Below are 18,565 nucleotides of genomic sequence, written 5' to 3'. Positions count from 1 at the left end.
TCATACTGCCAACATTCAAAGTTCCTACCCTTTACTTTACCCTTTACTTTACTTTACTTTCCTCCTCTCCTCCTGTCTCTGGACACGTCTCCCCCCTCTTCTTCTCCTTCAGCCAACAGTAGCCCAATTTCCGCCAGCTAACGGTACTGGTGGTGGTCGTTGTTAACCCGGGGCTCGACCAATCCAGTATGGAAATTTGTATTGTTGTCCGCATATTGATTTGGCTAAATTTTACATCGGATGCCCTTCCTGACATAACCCTTTCCATTTATCCAGGCTTGGGACCAGCACGAAGAAACACACTGGTTTGTGCATCTCCTGTGGCTGGGTTTTTCAGTGTGCGGCCAATGACAAGAAAAATGAAAAAGATCCACTTTTAACCTCTTGGTAAACTAAAAGTGCACTTTTCTACTTTATAGATAGCAGAGCTATTTTTAATTATGTGCAATATAAGCATATCCAATTAGTGAGCTTGTTTTAAAATACATTCTGATGCAAGAAGTATTAAGGGTTAGGATTGTGGTTAGGGTTAAACGGTTAATGTAAAGGTTTTGCTTCAAGACCTAGTGAACCATTTTCTCACTCTGCGGACTAGCGTGTTCAGTTTTTAACTCCATTGGAAATGTGATGATTGTGACTTTGCAGGAATGATTTCTAAAGTTGTGCGACAATGTAATAGAACCTCACTGAATAACCAAGAAAGTGTACTGTATAAGGATTGTTTGCTACAACACCAGTTTTACTAAGACTTGGCGCTGGTATCATTTAGCTTCTGTGACATTTACTTAAAACAAAAGTTAAAGGTAATAATTTAGATCCTTATCAAACTACTTCAAACTGCTGATCACAGGTAAACAGTCCAATTAATTATAGTAAGGTATAATTTTATGCATCATTTGACATTAGCCAACGATGATATCGTAATCAGGAATTAATGTTAAGAAGTCCTTGCAACATCTTTACTGTGCTTAAACATTCTTCTGAGCTCCATTTCTCCATTAACACAGGTACACAGGATACAGTTACAATATGTGAGTTTTATTCTGCTGTTAAGAGAAGCTTTCATAGTGCTTATTTTAAAATTAGCTTTAGCATAAGCCATGATAGATGGGCATTATTGCAGTAAAACAGCTACTAAAATGCAAGCTTTAAAAAATGCATGGGAGGGAATGCAATTCCCTTAGTTTGGACATTAAGATATATTTCAACACTTTAAACATGACTGAGTATCATTACAACTTCTGATCAGCTTATTTTCTTTTCCATGCACTTAATTAATACATTTTTTATATTGACTATAAAAACTAGTATTTACCAATAACATACATTATAGTAAAAGGTCTCACCAGTACTACTATTACCTGTGCAAACTACATATGCCTTATTATTTTTTTGGCATTTTGTAGCATTATCCATAAAGAGACAATGACCAAAAAACCTCTCATCGCCGTTACAGTGGACAGATTTCAAAGATTGCCCCTTTTGGGCAGTTTCTGTGTATGTGTTCACCTCTACTGGATCACCACATTTCAGTTCTCGACATATCACTTGACTTTCTGCTTTACTCCAGCTGTCTGAACAAAGAGGGTGACAAGTTGATCCAAAGCACACCTCCACATATCCGTAGCAGTTACTCATTGTTCCATCAAGTCTCACTGACACTGTACCTACAACATAAATGTATATAACAAAATTAGGGAACATGAATATGTGGCCATAATTCAAAAGAAATTTGTTTACAATCAACAGAACACATTCAAAAGATTAGTTATTTAACGAATATGGTATTTTTAAAATGACTTCAAAAGCCTGTCATAATTTACTCCATTATAATGTTTTTCTAATCTTACTTTCTGTAAAAAATACATGTCATGTGCATGCACATAGGGGACAGCTGAAGAGTTCTAGTGATTGCAGTTCTACCACTGCTAAAGGGGATGCCTTTTTTTCTTCCTCCCTCTGCAAACTGGATGAATGATAGCAGTAATATGTCTGATGTAATTTCCGGCGTCTGTCCAGCTGGATCTGCCTCTTCCTGCCAGAAGGACTGAACTCTGGAAGCTCTGCCATTTTTGTAAGTTCTATTCTGAGCTCACGTCAGTAATATTTCTGAAATTATTGCATGGTTTTCTTTTGCTTTGCAATTCAATTATACAGGGTTACAAGTCTGATATACCCCAGCTGTTTATTGTTGTCATTGTGTTTCTCTTATCAGTATATAAAAAAAAGCTTATTTACAAGAAGGCAAGAAAGTGGAAGCGTTAGTATACTCCTTCCTTTCAGTAATGATAAACAAAAAAAGTGTTCCGATATCAGTAGTTCCTTCAGGTGATTATTAATTAGATATTAAAATTAAATAAAAAATAATAGTATTAAAAAAGCTCACTGTACAAAAGAATTAGTCACCACCCATGTAAGAGGTTATGTTCAGACATCCATTCTATAAATAGCTGTCTTATGTTCTATAGGATTCATAGAATGAAAAGCAGTAGGGGTGTGCCATGTGCGTTTGGTTCTTTCCATGAAAAATGGGTTGCATGACAGATGTGAATGATTAGGATTGTTCTCAGTTCAGATTCTTTTCATGTGTAGCTCCTGACTTGTGGAAAGAGCAACACATCTCCATTCATAACTCCCTCAATGGGTTCAGGAAGCGTTTGAAGACTCTCTTATTTGTTGAATTTCTGTCTAACTGATAGCTGTTAGGTTTTGTTACCCAGCTGGGATGCCAGCTAGATGGAAGGACCGGGGGAGAGAGCATCCACAAGGCACTACCTTCCCAAGGACGCTAGAGGACAGCCCTCCAGGGTAGCTCTGGCACCATGGATTCCCAAAGGACATGCTGGGAGTTGGAGTTTGGCACAGACCTGTTCTGTAGGGGGCGTGAGAGGGAGCTGTAGAACCCTACTTTGGGTTTTATTTACACCTGGGAGTAGTTCTAGTTAATCCTGATGTGTCATCTGGAGCACTCCCAGCTGTAACATAAAAGGAACCGCCTCACTCCATTCGAAGAGCCAGAGTCAGGAGGAAGAGAGATGAAGCTTGACCGTGGAGGAATGAAGGCAGAAAGGAGAGGAAAAGAAGAGCAGTAGGGACTGCTTATTTGGTGCTCTGTTGTACTGTGCTATTATGGGGAGTGAGGGAAAAGCACTTCCTCACTTATAAATAAACAGATGCTGTGTTGGAACTCGTGCCTCTGCCTGTCTGTGCCGGAGTTGGGGTGGCCGGAATGCCTCTGTTTTCCACAGTTGCTTATATTTTGTTTTAAGCATTTCACTTGTGGAAAACAGTTTTGCAACATAACCTCCATCCAGCCATTTTCCAACCCGCTGAATCCGAACACAGGGTCACGGGGGTCTGCTGGAGCCAATCCCAGCCAACACAGGGCACAAGGCAGGAACCAATCCCGGGCAGGGTGCCAACCCACCGCAGAATAAGAATAATGCAAGATGAAAATATAGTTAAGAAAAACAAATATTAAATGAAAAACAAATAATACTACGGATTTTTCATGATAAAACTGTTGGTTGCTATTACGGAGCATCCAGCGTCAACTGGATGATAACATATATACAAGACCGCAAGATTTTAACAAAAACAAACATTAAATGACAAACAAATGATACTATGGATATTTCATGATAAAACTGTCGATTGCTTTTATGGAGCAGAATGATAAAATTGTTGGTTGCATTTACAGAGCACAACGGAAACGTTCTGACCGTTAACAGGATGATAAAAAAATATAATTAAAGAAAAACACAACTTGACAGATTAATTTTCGTTTTGTGGTGTAGTAATAAGTTTTTACATCTTTATATGAACTCCATTAAAGGAGACACATTATAGGGAGAGGTCGTAAACCAGAAGGATAACAGTTCTCTGCCTAATCCACACATCTAACCTGAGGGAGGGAAGGAAGGAGCAAAGGAAAGCACCAACCTGACCTGAACCACTGAAACAACTTTATGGATGTTGACTTGTGAGGTAGCAGGGACAGATTTGTACAGAGACAAACAGATTAACAAAAATATTGCAAAAAAATGTTGACATTGTGCTGGAACATATGCCTTACCTTAAGCCCTTTATAACAAGAAACAGGGTTCAGGTCCTAATTCTCTGACATTCATTCTGAGATATTTTTTATGTTTTCTAGGGTGTGAATACCACACATGTTAAAGAATTAAAGATAGGGTAGCCTTTTTCTTAATGATCCTTCTTTTAAAAACCCTCACACTGTTCCAGTGTGGTGCTGAGGTGTCACCTGTTGCATGGCTGCACTTGGATCTCAATCCAGGTGGTTCGCCATGTGGTTGGTGTAGCAACGCGCTGTAACCAGCGCATGCTCCCAACCTCTCTCTCTCTGTCTATTCTTTTAATAATGCCCTTGATCATATAATACAAATAAATTGTCATACCTGAACATGTCACTGAAGCAGACATATTTTGTTTAAGATGATTTTGTATTACTTGACAATCAAATAAAGATTTTTCATTAGAAGTACATCTGAAGGTCTCATTCCAGAATGGCACTGTGCTATTTTCTTCCTTTCTTTCTATACTCAGGGCTGTTCCACATTGCAGCTGCCGACATACAGCTGTGGCAGCTGAAAGGTCCCATAGATCTCCTTTCAGTCTTTTCCATTTGTCATCCTGAAAGATCTCAACAAGGCCAGAGCAAGAGCTGTTGCCTTCAGACAGTTGTAGCCTCTTGTGCTCTATATTTGATTTCAGAAAAATAGTTAGTATATAAAATATAGTAGCTGTTTTATTGCATGTAAGTTAACTTTAAATGACATATTATGAAAAAGAATAATGACTGAGTAGTTTTTACATTTAGTTGAACAAGCAATAAGGTATAGCCATCCTTGTATATGTGGCAAAAAATAAAAGTTACAATTTGAATGCTCCTAACTTAAATCAAATGTAAAACAAATTATTCAATAAATTGCAGGGGCACAAGATTTTTCCCAAGAAATTAATAAATGTAGATTACGCACACTTACCATTTTCTCTGGCTATACATCCATTTACCAATGAAGTGTCTGAACCATGACAGAGAAAAGACTTTGTGTGTAAATCTTAAATCTTTTACACAACATAAAACTAATAAGACATAATAGCCTTACTTTGACAAATGATGCCAATGTCTTCATCGCTATTGTACAACATCTTCGGGTCTTTTTCACACAGCTCTGGTATAAAGGTACAGATATCCTGATTTGTTCTTGCACCTTTTCCAAATACATCCTTTTTTTTAATTTCATTGCCACATTCCAGTGTTTTGCACAGCTTAATAAGATTAAGCTTATCGTTACATACTGATTCCCAGTTACCCTTCACAGACACCTCTATTCTTCCAGCACATGTCCAGGCATCTCCTTTAGCAAAGCGTAACTTCACACTTTCTGTATGAGAAATAAAAACTGAATCTAGTCACTCTTTGTAGACACTTCTGTATACATTTAGCATTACATTTTTATGAAGTCATGTATTCAACTCAGGATTGCTGGGAGCTGGATCCTAACCTACTGTAGATGAAATGGTGAAAGTCTGATTAGCCCAACCTAGGTGTTCCTACACAACTGGTGTCAAGGTTTGTTTATTGATTAAAACCTGGGCCATGTTACAACCAGATTTTAAATCCTAGTGTTAATTTCGAGGAAAAAAGCAGCAATCTGCTGCATAAGTTGCCTCCACAGTGAATGAGTAACTTCCATGTTGCTGCATTCTTATAGTACAGAAAGGGCTAAAATATTGGTACCCTACTACTATTTACAGAGGAATCACAATTTTCTGTGAAAAAAGTTGAAACGGACAAAAGTAATTAGCATCTCCCATTCTTTATTTCATATTCCATACAGCAGACTTTTTGCTTTTGATTCAGGACTTAACATATTGTTTTAAAAATAAAATGAAAATGGCATGGACAAAATTATTGGAACACCTTAAAAGTTAAGAGACATAAATGATGTATTGTAGTTAACATAGGTGCCATCTTTTGAGATTAATTAGGGGGTAAATAATTAAGAAAATTATTTATTTATATATATTGTGATAGACGGCCAGGAACCCTGCCCCACCGGGATGCCTGGAGGAAGGATGGACCGGGAGAGCGGCACTTCTCTTCCCTGGACATCTGGACAGTCCTAGGGCCCTGGAGGAAAGAACTTCTGCCACACCAGGAAGTGCTGCTGGACCAGGGATAGTGTATGCCGGAGTGCTTCCGGATGCAAGGGCAGCACTTCCACCACACTAGGGAGTGCGGCCAGAAATTCATCATCGTGCACTTGTAGAACATCTGGCGCAGGGTAAAAGGGGCCGCCTCACTCCATTTGGGGAGCCGGAGTCGGGTGGAAGAGGACGGAGCTTGCGAGACAGGAGTGGAGGACCAAAGTCTGAGCAATTTGTAAATATTGTATATAGTGTGTTGTAATTAAACGTGTGTGTGGTCGACATTGTGGTGTTGTATCTGTCTGTGGCCGGGCTATCTATTACAATATATATATATATATATATATATATATATTTACACACACACACATACATATATATATATGTATGACACAACCAAACCACACAGTTTCAAGAAAAGATCATTTTAAGGAACAAAATACCTTTTACAGGTTTTGATCACCTGGTAAATCAGTCACAATTCCCTTTCTTTCCCTTTCCACCTCCACTGTCCTCTGAGCAAACCTTGTCCACCTCCTCCCAACTCTGACTTTCGGATGAGGCAGAGTTGCTGCTTTTCAACATGAAACTTAGAGTACTTCTGTTGCAAAAGGATTGGCACTTAGAAGAACTTCTGGTGGAATCTCTCCATAACAGGGGAGTCTGCTCCCAACAGGTCTGCCTAGCAGTACCTGAGCATCCCAAAAGAGCTGTCCAGCAAAACTACAACTCCCATGCAGCATTGCGGGTGTCCAAACAGGGGCCATACCAGAGGAATACTGCCACCCTTTGTAATGGGGAAACACACAGCCCTGGGAGGCAGTCTCCCTCTGTTCTTCCCTTGTAATTGCCTTATGACTGGGAAATAAGGCACTAACCAACCTGGTCAGAATGCCTGTTTTTTTTTTTTTTTTGTTCTTTATTTCGCCTTATACAATTTCTTGTATTAGGAATTTGTTAGTTTTCGCATACCCCTTGGGGTCAGAGCGCAGGGTCAGTCATTGTACAGCACCCCTGGAGCAATTGAAGCTTTAAGGGCCTTGCTCAAGGGCCCAGCAGAGTAGGATTTCTTTTTGGCATTGACAGGGATTCGAACCAGCAACCTTCTGGATACCAGCACAGATCCTTAGCCTCAGAGCCACCACGCCGACCTTTTTTTTTTGTTTTGAGTTCATCCACTTCAGTTTCATGGCTCCAAGGCCAGGTAAGGAACCATCTATCCTGGCTATGGTGCCATCCAACCCCTGTCTTCTATAACTATATATATTACTATAATGTACATAACTATCTTTCTCTCTCTCTCTCTCTGTATATATATATATAATACTTTTATACATATGTATACTCATACATATTGCTATTATTCTAACTTTCCTATTAACATTCCACAGTCTATAGAATAATTTACTACTTGTTAGCTGTCCTTCATATCTGCAGTATGTTTATATAGGACTAGGAACTTCTTTGTCTAGTTAGAGTGGCTAAAGTAGAATGGACAATTCACTTGCTGTTCTCCAAGAAATCAATTGAATTACAATAAATATATACATATACCCTAGCCCTTTGCAAAGTGACTTCAAAATATTTATTTCAAAGTAGTGCATAAAACAGCCTACTTAAAAGTGACATCCATGTAATAGAGTCATGGTCGGATCTACCATTAGGGTGACACAGGTGAGGGTCCTAAATGAACAATGGTCTTTGCATGTGCAAGAAAAAAAAAGGCCTACTAACAGGAAAAGCTCAGGTTTTCATTGACAGACAGTCGCAACAACACACTTTCCAAAACCCTCCATCCTCTACTTCAATTGCATGATTATAAGCCTGTCCAATCAAACCTAAATAAAAGCATTTAAAACAAAAAGTGTAGTGGGCAGGGCATGATCAGAGCAGGTGTCTAGTGGATCACTTTTATGAGACTGTACATTTGATATATTACCATGCTACAAAACAGAGCATGGATGATCATTCCAAGTGATAGCCCATATATTTTTTATTTTATATGCCCATTTATATAGCTCATTTATTTTTTATTTTATATTTGTATAAACATTTTAACACATGTGTTTTACATAACAAAAAATAAATACTAAAAACTAACCAAATTAAAAATACTTTTTGGCTAAAAATATAAAATGTGGCATTTGTCCTGCAGTTCACTTAGGTTCTGGAGGTTACAAGTGAAGAGTACTGAACAAAACTGCCCTAAAAATGCGTTCACATTCAAGGCATTGCTCTGACTTTACCATCATGTGTTCTCATGTTCGTATTTGTGAAATGTTTACCCAGCGGCACAGTCTGTGGTTTGCTTTTTTCATCTCGAAAGTGACAGTGGGAAAAACTTTCTGACAGTTCTGTGTTAGTTGTTAGTTGCAGGTCATAGGTCCTCCAGTAGGATAACAATCTGGCTGGGGCATTAGGGAGACACTGAAATGTTCTGAAATCTGCAGTTGAGAGAAGAAACCCATCAAAGATGAGAGAACTGGAGCACTATGGTCAAGAGGAACGGGCCCAATTGCCAGTTGAGAGGTGCAGAAGTCTCATTCAGAGCTACAGAAAGAAATTGAAATGCAGTTATTGTCCCAAAAACATGTACTACAAAATATTAGGTTAGGTACTCCAATAATGTTTCCCATGCCATTTTCATTTTTTTTAATTTTCAAAATAATTCAAGTCCAAAAGAAAATTACTTGCTCTATGAAATATAGAATAAAAAATGTTGGCTGCCCATTCAGCTGGGTGTCAGTTTAAACTGACTTCACAGAAAATGGTGATTTTTTTTATATACTGTCGAAAGAGTACCAATAATTTTGGCTGTATCTGTAGAGCAAGTATTAACTTTGGTAATGGGATTTTTCTGACACTTAATTGTAATTACAGTTAATAAATGAATCTCTCACATTTCATTAGCATTTTTATATTTTGAAATAATAATACATTTTTAAATAACATTATTGTTCCTTGTACATTATTTCTACTTTTGAACATTTTTCTTAGTTCTACAAAACATTTACAAAATAACTTGTATGTGGTTCCCATTGACAGAACCCTCTAATTACTTAAAGAGCTGCATCTAAACCATTAGCTTCAAATAAAGTTTGGTTGCTTAATAAGCCATGGCTGGTAACCTCTGAAGTGTCTGCATGCTTATAAAATTTTCAAATGTGGACAAAGCCATTATATTTTTAGCATGGAATGTCAATAACATGGGTTAAAGAAGAAGGATAACCTGCAATCCTTTTGTTGAGCCTCAAATAGTGACCATACCACCACCTCTGCGACATCAAGACCTCCTTAGATATTTAATTGATGTCCTTTGCTTTGGAATTGATATCACACAGCCACTACATTAGATATATTCATTTATTTACCACTATACCTATAGGTTTGCCAGAACTACAGTGGTGAATCAGTATTTACCTTTGCACACCACAGTGGCTGGTCTGCAAGGCTCTTTCGGTGCAGGCTGGGAACCACACTCCCACAGACCTGACTCATTGCCAGTGCAGCGAAAGTAGTCACGTATTCCATTTTCCTCTCTTAGGGCTAGGCCAAAAGAAATAACCGTGCCACATTCAAGCTCCTTACAAACTACTTTTGCATCAAGTTCGTCCCATTTGTTGGAACAAACTGGCATTGTTGTATGATTGGTCGATGCATAAACTGTGCCATAGCACTCCTTGGTAGTGTCCCGTTCATTCCATAAAGACACTTTCAATTTTTCTAACAAGAAAGAAAGAAAAATGAGAAATAGTACAGGTGCTCCTTAAGATATGTGTTTAAAAGGTACTGTATTTCAGAATTATTCATACAATTTACTTTCACTCTCTAGAGTCTTCTTTTGTTTACTATATTATCTTATATTAAGTTCTCAGTAGAATATTATTAAACATTATTAAATGAAATAATATTCAGTAATTCCCATGTGCTCCACTGCTAAGGTTCTTGTCCATTAATGTTACTTGATGACAGTATTAAGGGAATATAAAGAGGTTTCTTACATACTTTCAAGTGAGCCCCTTTTGCATAGACTGAATTAGGGGGTACATCATGGAAGGGTTACCTGTTTTTGTTTTCCACCCACAGCCAAGAAGACTGTGACCTAGAAGAAGAATACTGACCTCATCCCAGACAGCCTAAACCCACCTCTTCTGACAAGTCCAAGATACATAATAGATACAAGAACAATATGGAATCAGTAGTGGAAGACCACTGAGGAAGGTGCATCATTGTGGCCCAACTTGTTTATTTTTTTTTTTGGCCCTTAAAAGCTTTTCACTTTTACCTAGAGCTAGTAAACAATTCTAACTAATTATCCCTCAGTTATTGTAAAAATACATACAGGTACATATATTAAAAGCACTTCCCAGAGGTAATGCATTGATGACATCACATGATGCAGGATGAGGTGTACAAGAGAACACAATATAAGATAAGTGGAGAAGGAGTGTTTGTCTTGTAGCCAAAGCTGTCACAGACAGCAGGACAGTTGACTCACTGCTTTCAATCAAAAATAAGGCAAAAACACACAAAAGGTTTAAATAACATACCTAGAAATAATCCAATATTATTATTACAGCAATTATAATGTCAAACAAAACTGCCTTATTATGTAATTATAAGAAATCTGTACCTTTACTTATTGAACAACCCCAAAACACTGAAATTTATGGAAACATCCTGTTCTTAGATATAGGTTGCCACCCCAACCAAGCCCTGTTCGTTGAGATTCTTCCCACTCTTTCTGTGGCTGAAAGGGATGTTCCACAAATGCTTCCACTTCAGCAAAGTTTGAAGATAATTTTAAGATTCAATCTGAAATATCCACCCTTGTATAGCCCATACCTGTTCTTTGTAATGTACAGACAGAGTGACAATCATGACTGTGAACTGTGCACAAACTCAAAACTTTCTTTTCTCAACAGTGGTCAGTCAGTCAGTCATTTACCAACCCGCTATATCCTAACACAGGGTCAAGGGGGTTTGCTGGAGCCAATCCCAGCCAGCACAGGGCATAAGGCAGGAATAAATCACGGGCAGGGTGCCAGCCCATCGCACTAGGGACAATTTTGGATCGCCAATGCACCTAACCTGCATGTCTTTGGACTGTGGGAGGAAACCGGAGCACCCGGAGGAAACCCACACAGACATGGGGAGAACATGCAAACTCCATGCAGGGAGGACCCGGGAAGCAAACCCAGGTCTCCTTACTATGAGGCAGCGATGCTACCACTCAACAGTGGTGGGAACATCAATTTTGAATAACATTTTTGAATTTCATGATGATAATATAATATTATTTATTCTGATTTTTCAAAACACCTTTCATAAACCAGCTAGTGAGAGGCTACTGATCAAATTATAATGACCCTGTAAACTTCTGATCATAAATCAATAGGATCTGACACACAACTGTAGGCCAATATTCATCAAATGCTTTTATTATTTTTCTTATATTACTTACCTGAGCATGTAAGACTGACAGACTCCAAGCTGCTGTTCTTACTTACAACCTTACATTTCTTCTGTGAACAATTAGTAGATTGATCTTTAAAGGTGTACTTAGCAGTACTCAATGGCTTCCATTTACCATCTTCCAAAACTGTCAGTGTCCCAGTACAGTTTGTGTTATCCCCATCCAACATCACCTTCGTCATGCCTGATATTTAAGACATAACATTTTATGTTTTTCTGTTTATGACATTTAATTAAATGATCATTTTTGTTCTGTTTATATATATATATATATATATATATATATATATATATATATATATATATATATATATATATATATATATATATATATATATGTAAATATCAAATTTTAAAAAATGATGTTCCATTTATATTTCAAATGTTCCTCCTTGCCCAAAGGAGCAGATCCCAGTCCTGCTGATGGGTTAAGGACCTTCTACGGCCCTGTCCAGCTCTTCTACAGTAACTGCCTGTCTCCCTGAATCTCCTCCATGCCCTTGAGACTGTGCTGGGAGACACAGCAAACCTTCTGGCAATGACACGTATTGACGTGCCATCCTGGAGAAGTTGGACTACCTGTGCAACCTCTGTAGTGTCCAGGTATCGCCTCATGCTACTAGTAGTGACACTGACCGTAGCCAAATGTAAAACTAGTGAAAAACAGAAAAGATGAGGAGGGTAAAATGTAAGTGGCCTCCACCTGTTAAACCATTCCTGTTTTGGGGGTCGTCTCATTGTTGCCCCTCTAGTGCACCTGTTGTTAATTTCATTAACACCAAAGCAGCTGAAACTGATTAACAACTCCCTCTGCTACTTAAATGACCAGATCAATATCCCAAAAGTTTCATTAACTTGATGCTATTTTTGAGCAGTATATATATATATATATTGTGAAGGATTGCCGGCTTTTTACTCCGGCCCTCACCCCCAGGCCGCCAGGAGGAGCTCTCCCAGCAGCGTGGACGTGCCCCAAGTTCCAGCAGGGCCTCATGGACTATGTAGTTTTTATACACAGCCCTGCTGGATACCTGGGGGGCCACCGGGAGTCGCTGTAGGGGGGCTTGTGGACTCTTATGCGCCCTATAACCCAGGAGTACGTCACGGTCACGTGACAGGAAGAAACGACGTGCTCCCGGGTTGAAGAAAAGGACTGTTTACCCTGACCCGGAAGGGAAAAGGAACTGTGGACTGATTGGGCAGGAACACCTCCGGGTCAGGGTGTATAAAAGGATTGTGGGAAAGCCCAGACATTGAGCTGAGCTGGGAGGTAGGGTGCCGAAGTGTCTGGGCGAGGAGGATTGGTATTGTTAGTGATTTGAAAAGAGTTTATTGTAGTTTATGAGTGTGGAGTGGAGGGTGCTTTGTGCACTATTTAATTATAAAATAAAGAAGTCTTGGACTTTTATCCAGTGTCTGGAGTGGTACCTGAGGGTGTTAGAGGTGGCTCCACGCCTCTACTGCTACTATATATATATATACATATATATATGTATATATATATATATATATATATATATATATATATATATATATATATATATATATATATATATATGGAAGAGAAGGTCTGTGATACGGTTTGCATATTTGCAGCTGGAGATCCACAAAGGGAGAAAAATGAATCACGTATCATAAAGTAGTTTTTATTCCTGAGCTTTCAACCCCTACCATGGGTCTTCATCAGAGGGTAATGCTTAGACTTACAAGAATCAAAAGGCAATATATAGCAAAAAATTACATGGAGGGGGTGGCGGTGGGTGGGAGGTGGCTATGTCAGTGTAATCAGGAGGTGGGGGTGCACAGTTTATTTATTATGAACATGTTCTTCTTAAGTTTGAACTCACTTTCATTTCAACGGCAAATACTACACTCAGAAAGAAGACATGCCAATGGGATCGCCATTATCAGGACTTCTAGCAGAACTGGTAATGCAGAGATTTGAAAACATGGCTCTATCCCAGTTTACACCCAAAATTTGGATACGCTATGTAGACGACACATTCGTCATACTAAAAAATGACCAGCTGAATGAATTCTACAATCACATCAACACAATATTCCCTGCAATCCAATTCACAATGGAAAAAGAAATGAACCGACACATCAGCTTCCTGGACATCTACATCAAAAGAAATAATGACACCACCCTGACCACAAGTGTTTACCGTAAAGAATGCTACACAGACAAGATATTACACTTCACCAGCAACCGCCAGGTATCTCATAAACGGAGCTGTGTTAAAACTCTATTCAGAAGAGTCCACACCCATTGTAATACGAATGAAACAAAAATGAATGAGAGACGCTATCTCTTCCATCTTTTCACTTCAAACGGATACTCAAAAACATTCATTAATCGGAGCTTACACAGAAGACGGCAAAAAACTCAGCAAACAATTGACTTGAATCAGAACCCCCACCCCACCTGGCACTCACTCCCTTATCACCACAAGGTGTCTGAATGTACAGCGTGCATCCTGGCCAAGTCAGGCGTCAGAATAGCACACAAACCCACAAACAATTTGCGCACGGCCCTCTTTAATGCTAAAAACAAGAAATCGACAGCAGAAACACGAAACGCAGTTTATAGCATTCCATGCAGTTCTTGCTCAGCGGTATACATAGGACAAACTTCACCAAGAATCACAACACGTATACAGGAACATTGCAACGCCGTCAGAAGAAAGGACTCACTTTCATTGAACTATACACATACTAAATCAACAGGACATACATTTAACTGGGACAATGTTAAATTTAAGGCCAGTACTAAAAGTGCCAGAGAGCTGGCTGAATCTTGGCTATCAAATGAGAACGCCACCAACAGACACTTGGACATAAATCCAGCATATGCAAACTTAAGAAGAACATGTTCATAATAAATAAATTGTACAACCCCCGATCACACTGACTTAGCCACACCCTCCACATAATTTTTTGCTATATATTGCCTTTTGATTCTTGTAAGTTTAAGCATTATCCTCTGATGAAGACCCCTGGCAGGGGTTGAAAGCTCAGGAATAAAAATTACTTTATGATACGTGATTCATTTTTCTCCCTTTGTGGCTCTCCAGCTGCAAATATATATATATATGTATATATATATATATATATATATATATATATATACTGTGGTAGACAGCCAGAGGCCCCTTCACTCTATATTCAGGGGGAGCAGCCCTGGACAGTGCAATACTTCCCCCTGGATGCTAGATGGCCACCCCCCTGGGTTGAAGCGGTGCCTTGGTTTCCCGCAGGGCTCTATGGGAATTGGAGTTGGGTGCAGCCCTGTTGGGTCCCGCAGGCACCGCCAGGGGGTGCTGCAGCTGGATCTCCTGAGCCCATATGGGCAGCGTATTTGCCACACGCGGAAGTGCAGCCGGAACTCGGAGATCAACCACCTGGAGCATTTCTGGGTGGACTATTAAAGGGCCCAGCAACCACCACTCAATGGCCAGAGTTGGAGGACTACACTTGAAGAAGGAGTGGTGGTGCAAAGGAGAAGAGTGCTTGTGTGTATTTGTACTGGGGACTGTGTTGTGCCTGTGGGGAATACGGGGAAGACGTGCCCTACAGGTAAAGAAAATAAAAAGTTTCTTTATTTTTATACGTGCCTCTGGTGTGCGTCTGTGTCGGGCACCTATATAGCGCCTTTTTACAATACACACACACATATACACACATTTACTGTATGTATATTTTATTTCAAGATGGTAAATGTGGCACTAATTGTGTTATTTCATAATAGCTATAAAAATAATCACTGACTTTACTAACCAGAGAACCATCATTTGAAATATATATGGAACATCATTTTTTTAAAATTTACTCTACACTTGTTTTGTCCATTTATTATTAGAAAGCATCTTTTTTATGCAATTTTCAATAAATTATGCAGCCATTCATCCTAATTCAGAATCACTAACATGGAAATGTAATTATTCAAAATTAGACAAACAAGACAAAATTATTACATTAATTATTAAATTAATTATTATTATGAGGAGAAGCCAAACAAAACAGTCCAAGCCTTTTATTTCCCTTTGTGTTGTGCTGCACTTACTTGAACTGTCTATGAAATCTTATCCAACAACCCTTACAAAACTGAGCAATACTCCTTTTTAGTCCACCAATGATCATTGCTGAGATGCTACTATACCTTGTTTGGTGCCAACCTGTGGTCAATTCAATTGATTGGACATGATTGGGAAAGGCTCATACCTATCTATGTAAGGACCCACAGTTGAAAATTTGTATCAAAGCAAAAACTAAGCCATGAGGTCAAAGGAATTGCCTTCAGAGCTTAGAGTAAGGATTGGGTTGAGGCACAGATCTATGGAAGGCTACAAAAAAATTCCTGCAGTATTGAAGGTTCCCAAAAGCACAGTTTACTTCATAATTCTTTATTGAAAGAAGTTTGAAGCAAACACAACTCTTCCTAGAGTTGGCCATCCGGATAATCTGAGCAATTGTGGGAGAACGGTCATGGTAGGAAAAATGACCAAGAACACGATCTATGGATACTCTGGTAGAGGTTCTGAGAACCTGTGTGGAAATGGGAGAAACTTCCAGAAGGAAAACCACCATTGAAACATTCTACTGATCTGGGCTTTATGACAGAGTGGCCAGAAGAAGCCTCTCCTCAGTAAAACACACATGGAAGTCTGCTTGGAGTTTGTAAAAAGTCACCTAAAGGACTGTGAGAAGCAATATTCTGTGGTATGATAAATTACCAAGATTAGTATCATGTCTGGAAGAAACTAGGCACTGCTCATCCACTGTGCAATACCATTCCAACAGTGAAGCATAGTGGTGGTAGCATCATGCTGAATGGTTGTTTTACCACTGCAGGTACTAGGAGGATATACCTGAATTGAGGGAAAGCTTAATGGAGCAAAGTACAAAGATGTCCTTAATGAAAACCTACTCCAGAGCATTCTCAAACTGAGACAAAGGTACCAACAAGACAATTATACTAAGCACAAAGCAAAGACAACACAGGAAGAATCTGTGAGAGAGTCCCTGAGTTTATTATGTATCAGTCAAAATGTATGTTTTTATTGTTTTGGAGTTATGTGTCATATTTTTGTGTGTATTCTATTATTTCTATTATTATTTACTGCACTTTGCACTGTGCCTTACTTCTTTAAACTGTGTGGGTGATTCCCAAGAGGCGAGGCCAGCTTGATATCACTCCTGAGCATCCCTCTTGCTTTTACCAGGAGTTGTAGCTGCTAATCATTGAAGTCGCTGTAGGAGTATGGCTGGATAATCATTTTGCTCTGTTTATTGAATTCTGTTTCCTAGATTGGGACCTGCTTGCTTGATGTTTGCCTTTCAGCAAACTCCTTATTGTCCATTTGAGCACCTTTTTTGACAATATGTGGTGTCACACATGTGCGCATGGGAGGCAGCTAAAGGGCTTGAGTAAGGACAGTTCAGAGACATACCGGGTTGTGGCAGAGTGCACTGACTCTTTTTCTCCCTTGCCTGCAGACCATTCACGGGAAATTCCACCTGGTCCTCTTGACGTCACTTCCGGGACCGAGCCAATGGAAGGAGACCTTGCCGGCTCCGGACCCTGTGATGTCACATCAGGGCTCGCACCAATGACAGAAGACCTACATGAGCCCGACCCATTTGACTTCACATCCTGTCTTCCCCTTTAAAAGCCTCCACCTTTTCCCTATTCCCTCAGTTCTGTATTGGACTCAGTTTTGTGCACAGCAGTGCTATCAACTTAAAAAACGATTTGCAGCCAGGATACCATATTATACAGGTGGCTGCCCCAAACCTTGCTATGTCTCATTGTGAGTTTTGTGACAGTGGTTATTTAATAAAATATTTCCCTTTTACTACTAATACTTGTTGCCCTTTGGCCACAAGCTGGTTTTTAGGTTTTCTCCTCCTTCAGAGACATTTTGGGACTCTTTAGACTTACAGTATATTGAACTTTTAAGCCAGTTTTCCACACTTTGGGCCTAGCCAGGTTCCAGTGTGCTGTTATATTTCTGGGGCAGGCTGCTCTGTGGGTGAGTCTCTTCTGGGCTGACTAGTGGAGGCCCTAGCCTGCGTTATGCTGTTTTCTGAAGACCTTAGACCCCTTTCAACCATCTGTTAGTGTCCAGTTAACAACAGAGTTGCCCATTCAGTGACTGGAATTGAACCAAATTGAACGTCTCTGGAGAAACCAGAAAATAGCTGTCCACCAGTGGTCTCCATGCAACGTGAAAGATTTTAATAGAATTTGCAGTGAATAATGCCAGAAAACCCTAAATCCAGGTGTGTGAAATTTGTTGCATCATGCTCAAGAAGACTCCAGACTATAATCACTCCCAAGGGTGCTTCAGCTGAGTAAAGTAAAGGGTCTTAGTACATGTGTTAAAGGGTTATTTTTCAGTTTTTTATTTTTAAAAAGAATTTCAAAAATTTCTAAAGCCCTGTTCATGCTTTGTCATTCTGGGACAATGAGTGATCCTTGATGTAAGGAAAAAAATTATTTAAAAGATTTTTTTTTTTTAAATTAATTTTTATTGTAATAATTCCATACAAATAGATCAATTTATAACCAAACAAATTGAAGACAAATCAAACCCCACCCCTGAGAAGGAGAGCTTAGCTAAAGGAGAATTGCTTAGGGCTTTTTAATAAGACAACAATAAGCAAAAGAAAGGGAGAAATAAATATATATGTAAATAAGAGATGGAGAAGGGAATTAAATGCGGTTATAGTTATTTCTCTTATTCTAAAATAATATTGATCAGATCCTGCCAGGTTTTGAAAAAATTTTGTACAGATCCTCTAACTGAGAATTTGATTTTTTCCAATCTCAAATAATATAAAACATCGGTTTCCCACTGACTTATCAGGGGAGAGTTAGGATTCTTCCAATTTAACAGAATAAGTCTGCGTG

The 18,565-nt window shown here is 39.1% G+C and overlaps 1 protein-coding gene across 1 annotated transcript in view; it reads right to left on the bottom strand.

The window, feature by feature from the left end:
- The window catches only part of LOC114644787 (scavenger receptor cysteine-rich type 1 protein M130), an 80,907-nt gene that overhangs the window by 28,064 nt on the left and 34,278 nt on the right, over positions 1–18,565 (bottom strand). The window contains exons 6-10 of the mRNA XM_051934306.1: positions 11,639–11,833; positions 9,595–9,897; positions 5,130–5,408; positions 4,419–4,718; positions 1,362–1,667 (exon numbers count right to left, since the gene is read on the bottom strand). Coding sequence (XP_051790266.1) covers positions 1,362–1,667; positions 4,419–4,718; positions 5,130–5,408; positions 9,595–9,897; positions 11,639–11,833 — 1,383 coding nt within the window. The remainder of the gene's footprint in view (positions 1–1,361; positions 1,668–4,418; positions 4,719–5,129; positions 5,409–9,594; positions 9,898–11,638; positions 11,834–18,565) is intronic.

The sequence above is a fragment of the Erpetoichthys calabaricus genome, chromosome 11 (genome assembly GCF_900747795.2).
Source record: "Erpetoichthys calabaricus chromosome 11, fErpCal1.3, whole genome shotgun sequence".
NCBI classification, from domain to species: Eukaryota; Metazoa; Chordata; class Cladistia; order Polypteriformes; family Polypteridae; genus Erpetoichthys; species Erpetoichthys calabaricus.
The sequence above is the reverse complement of the archived record's forward strand: the minus strand, read 5'-3'. Positions and strand labels throughout refer to the sequence as shown.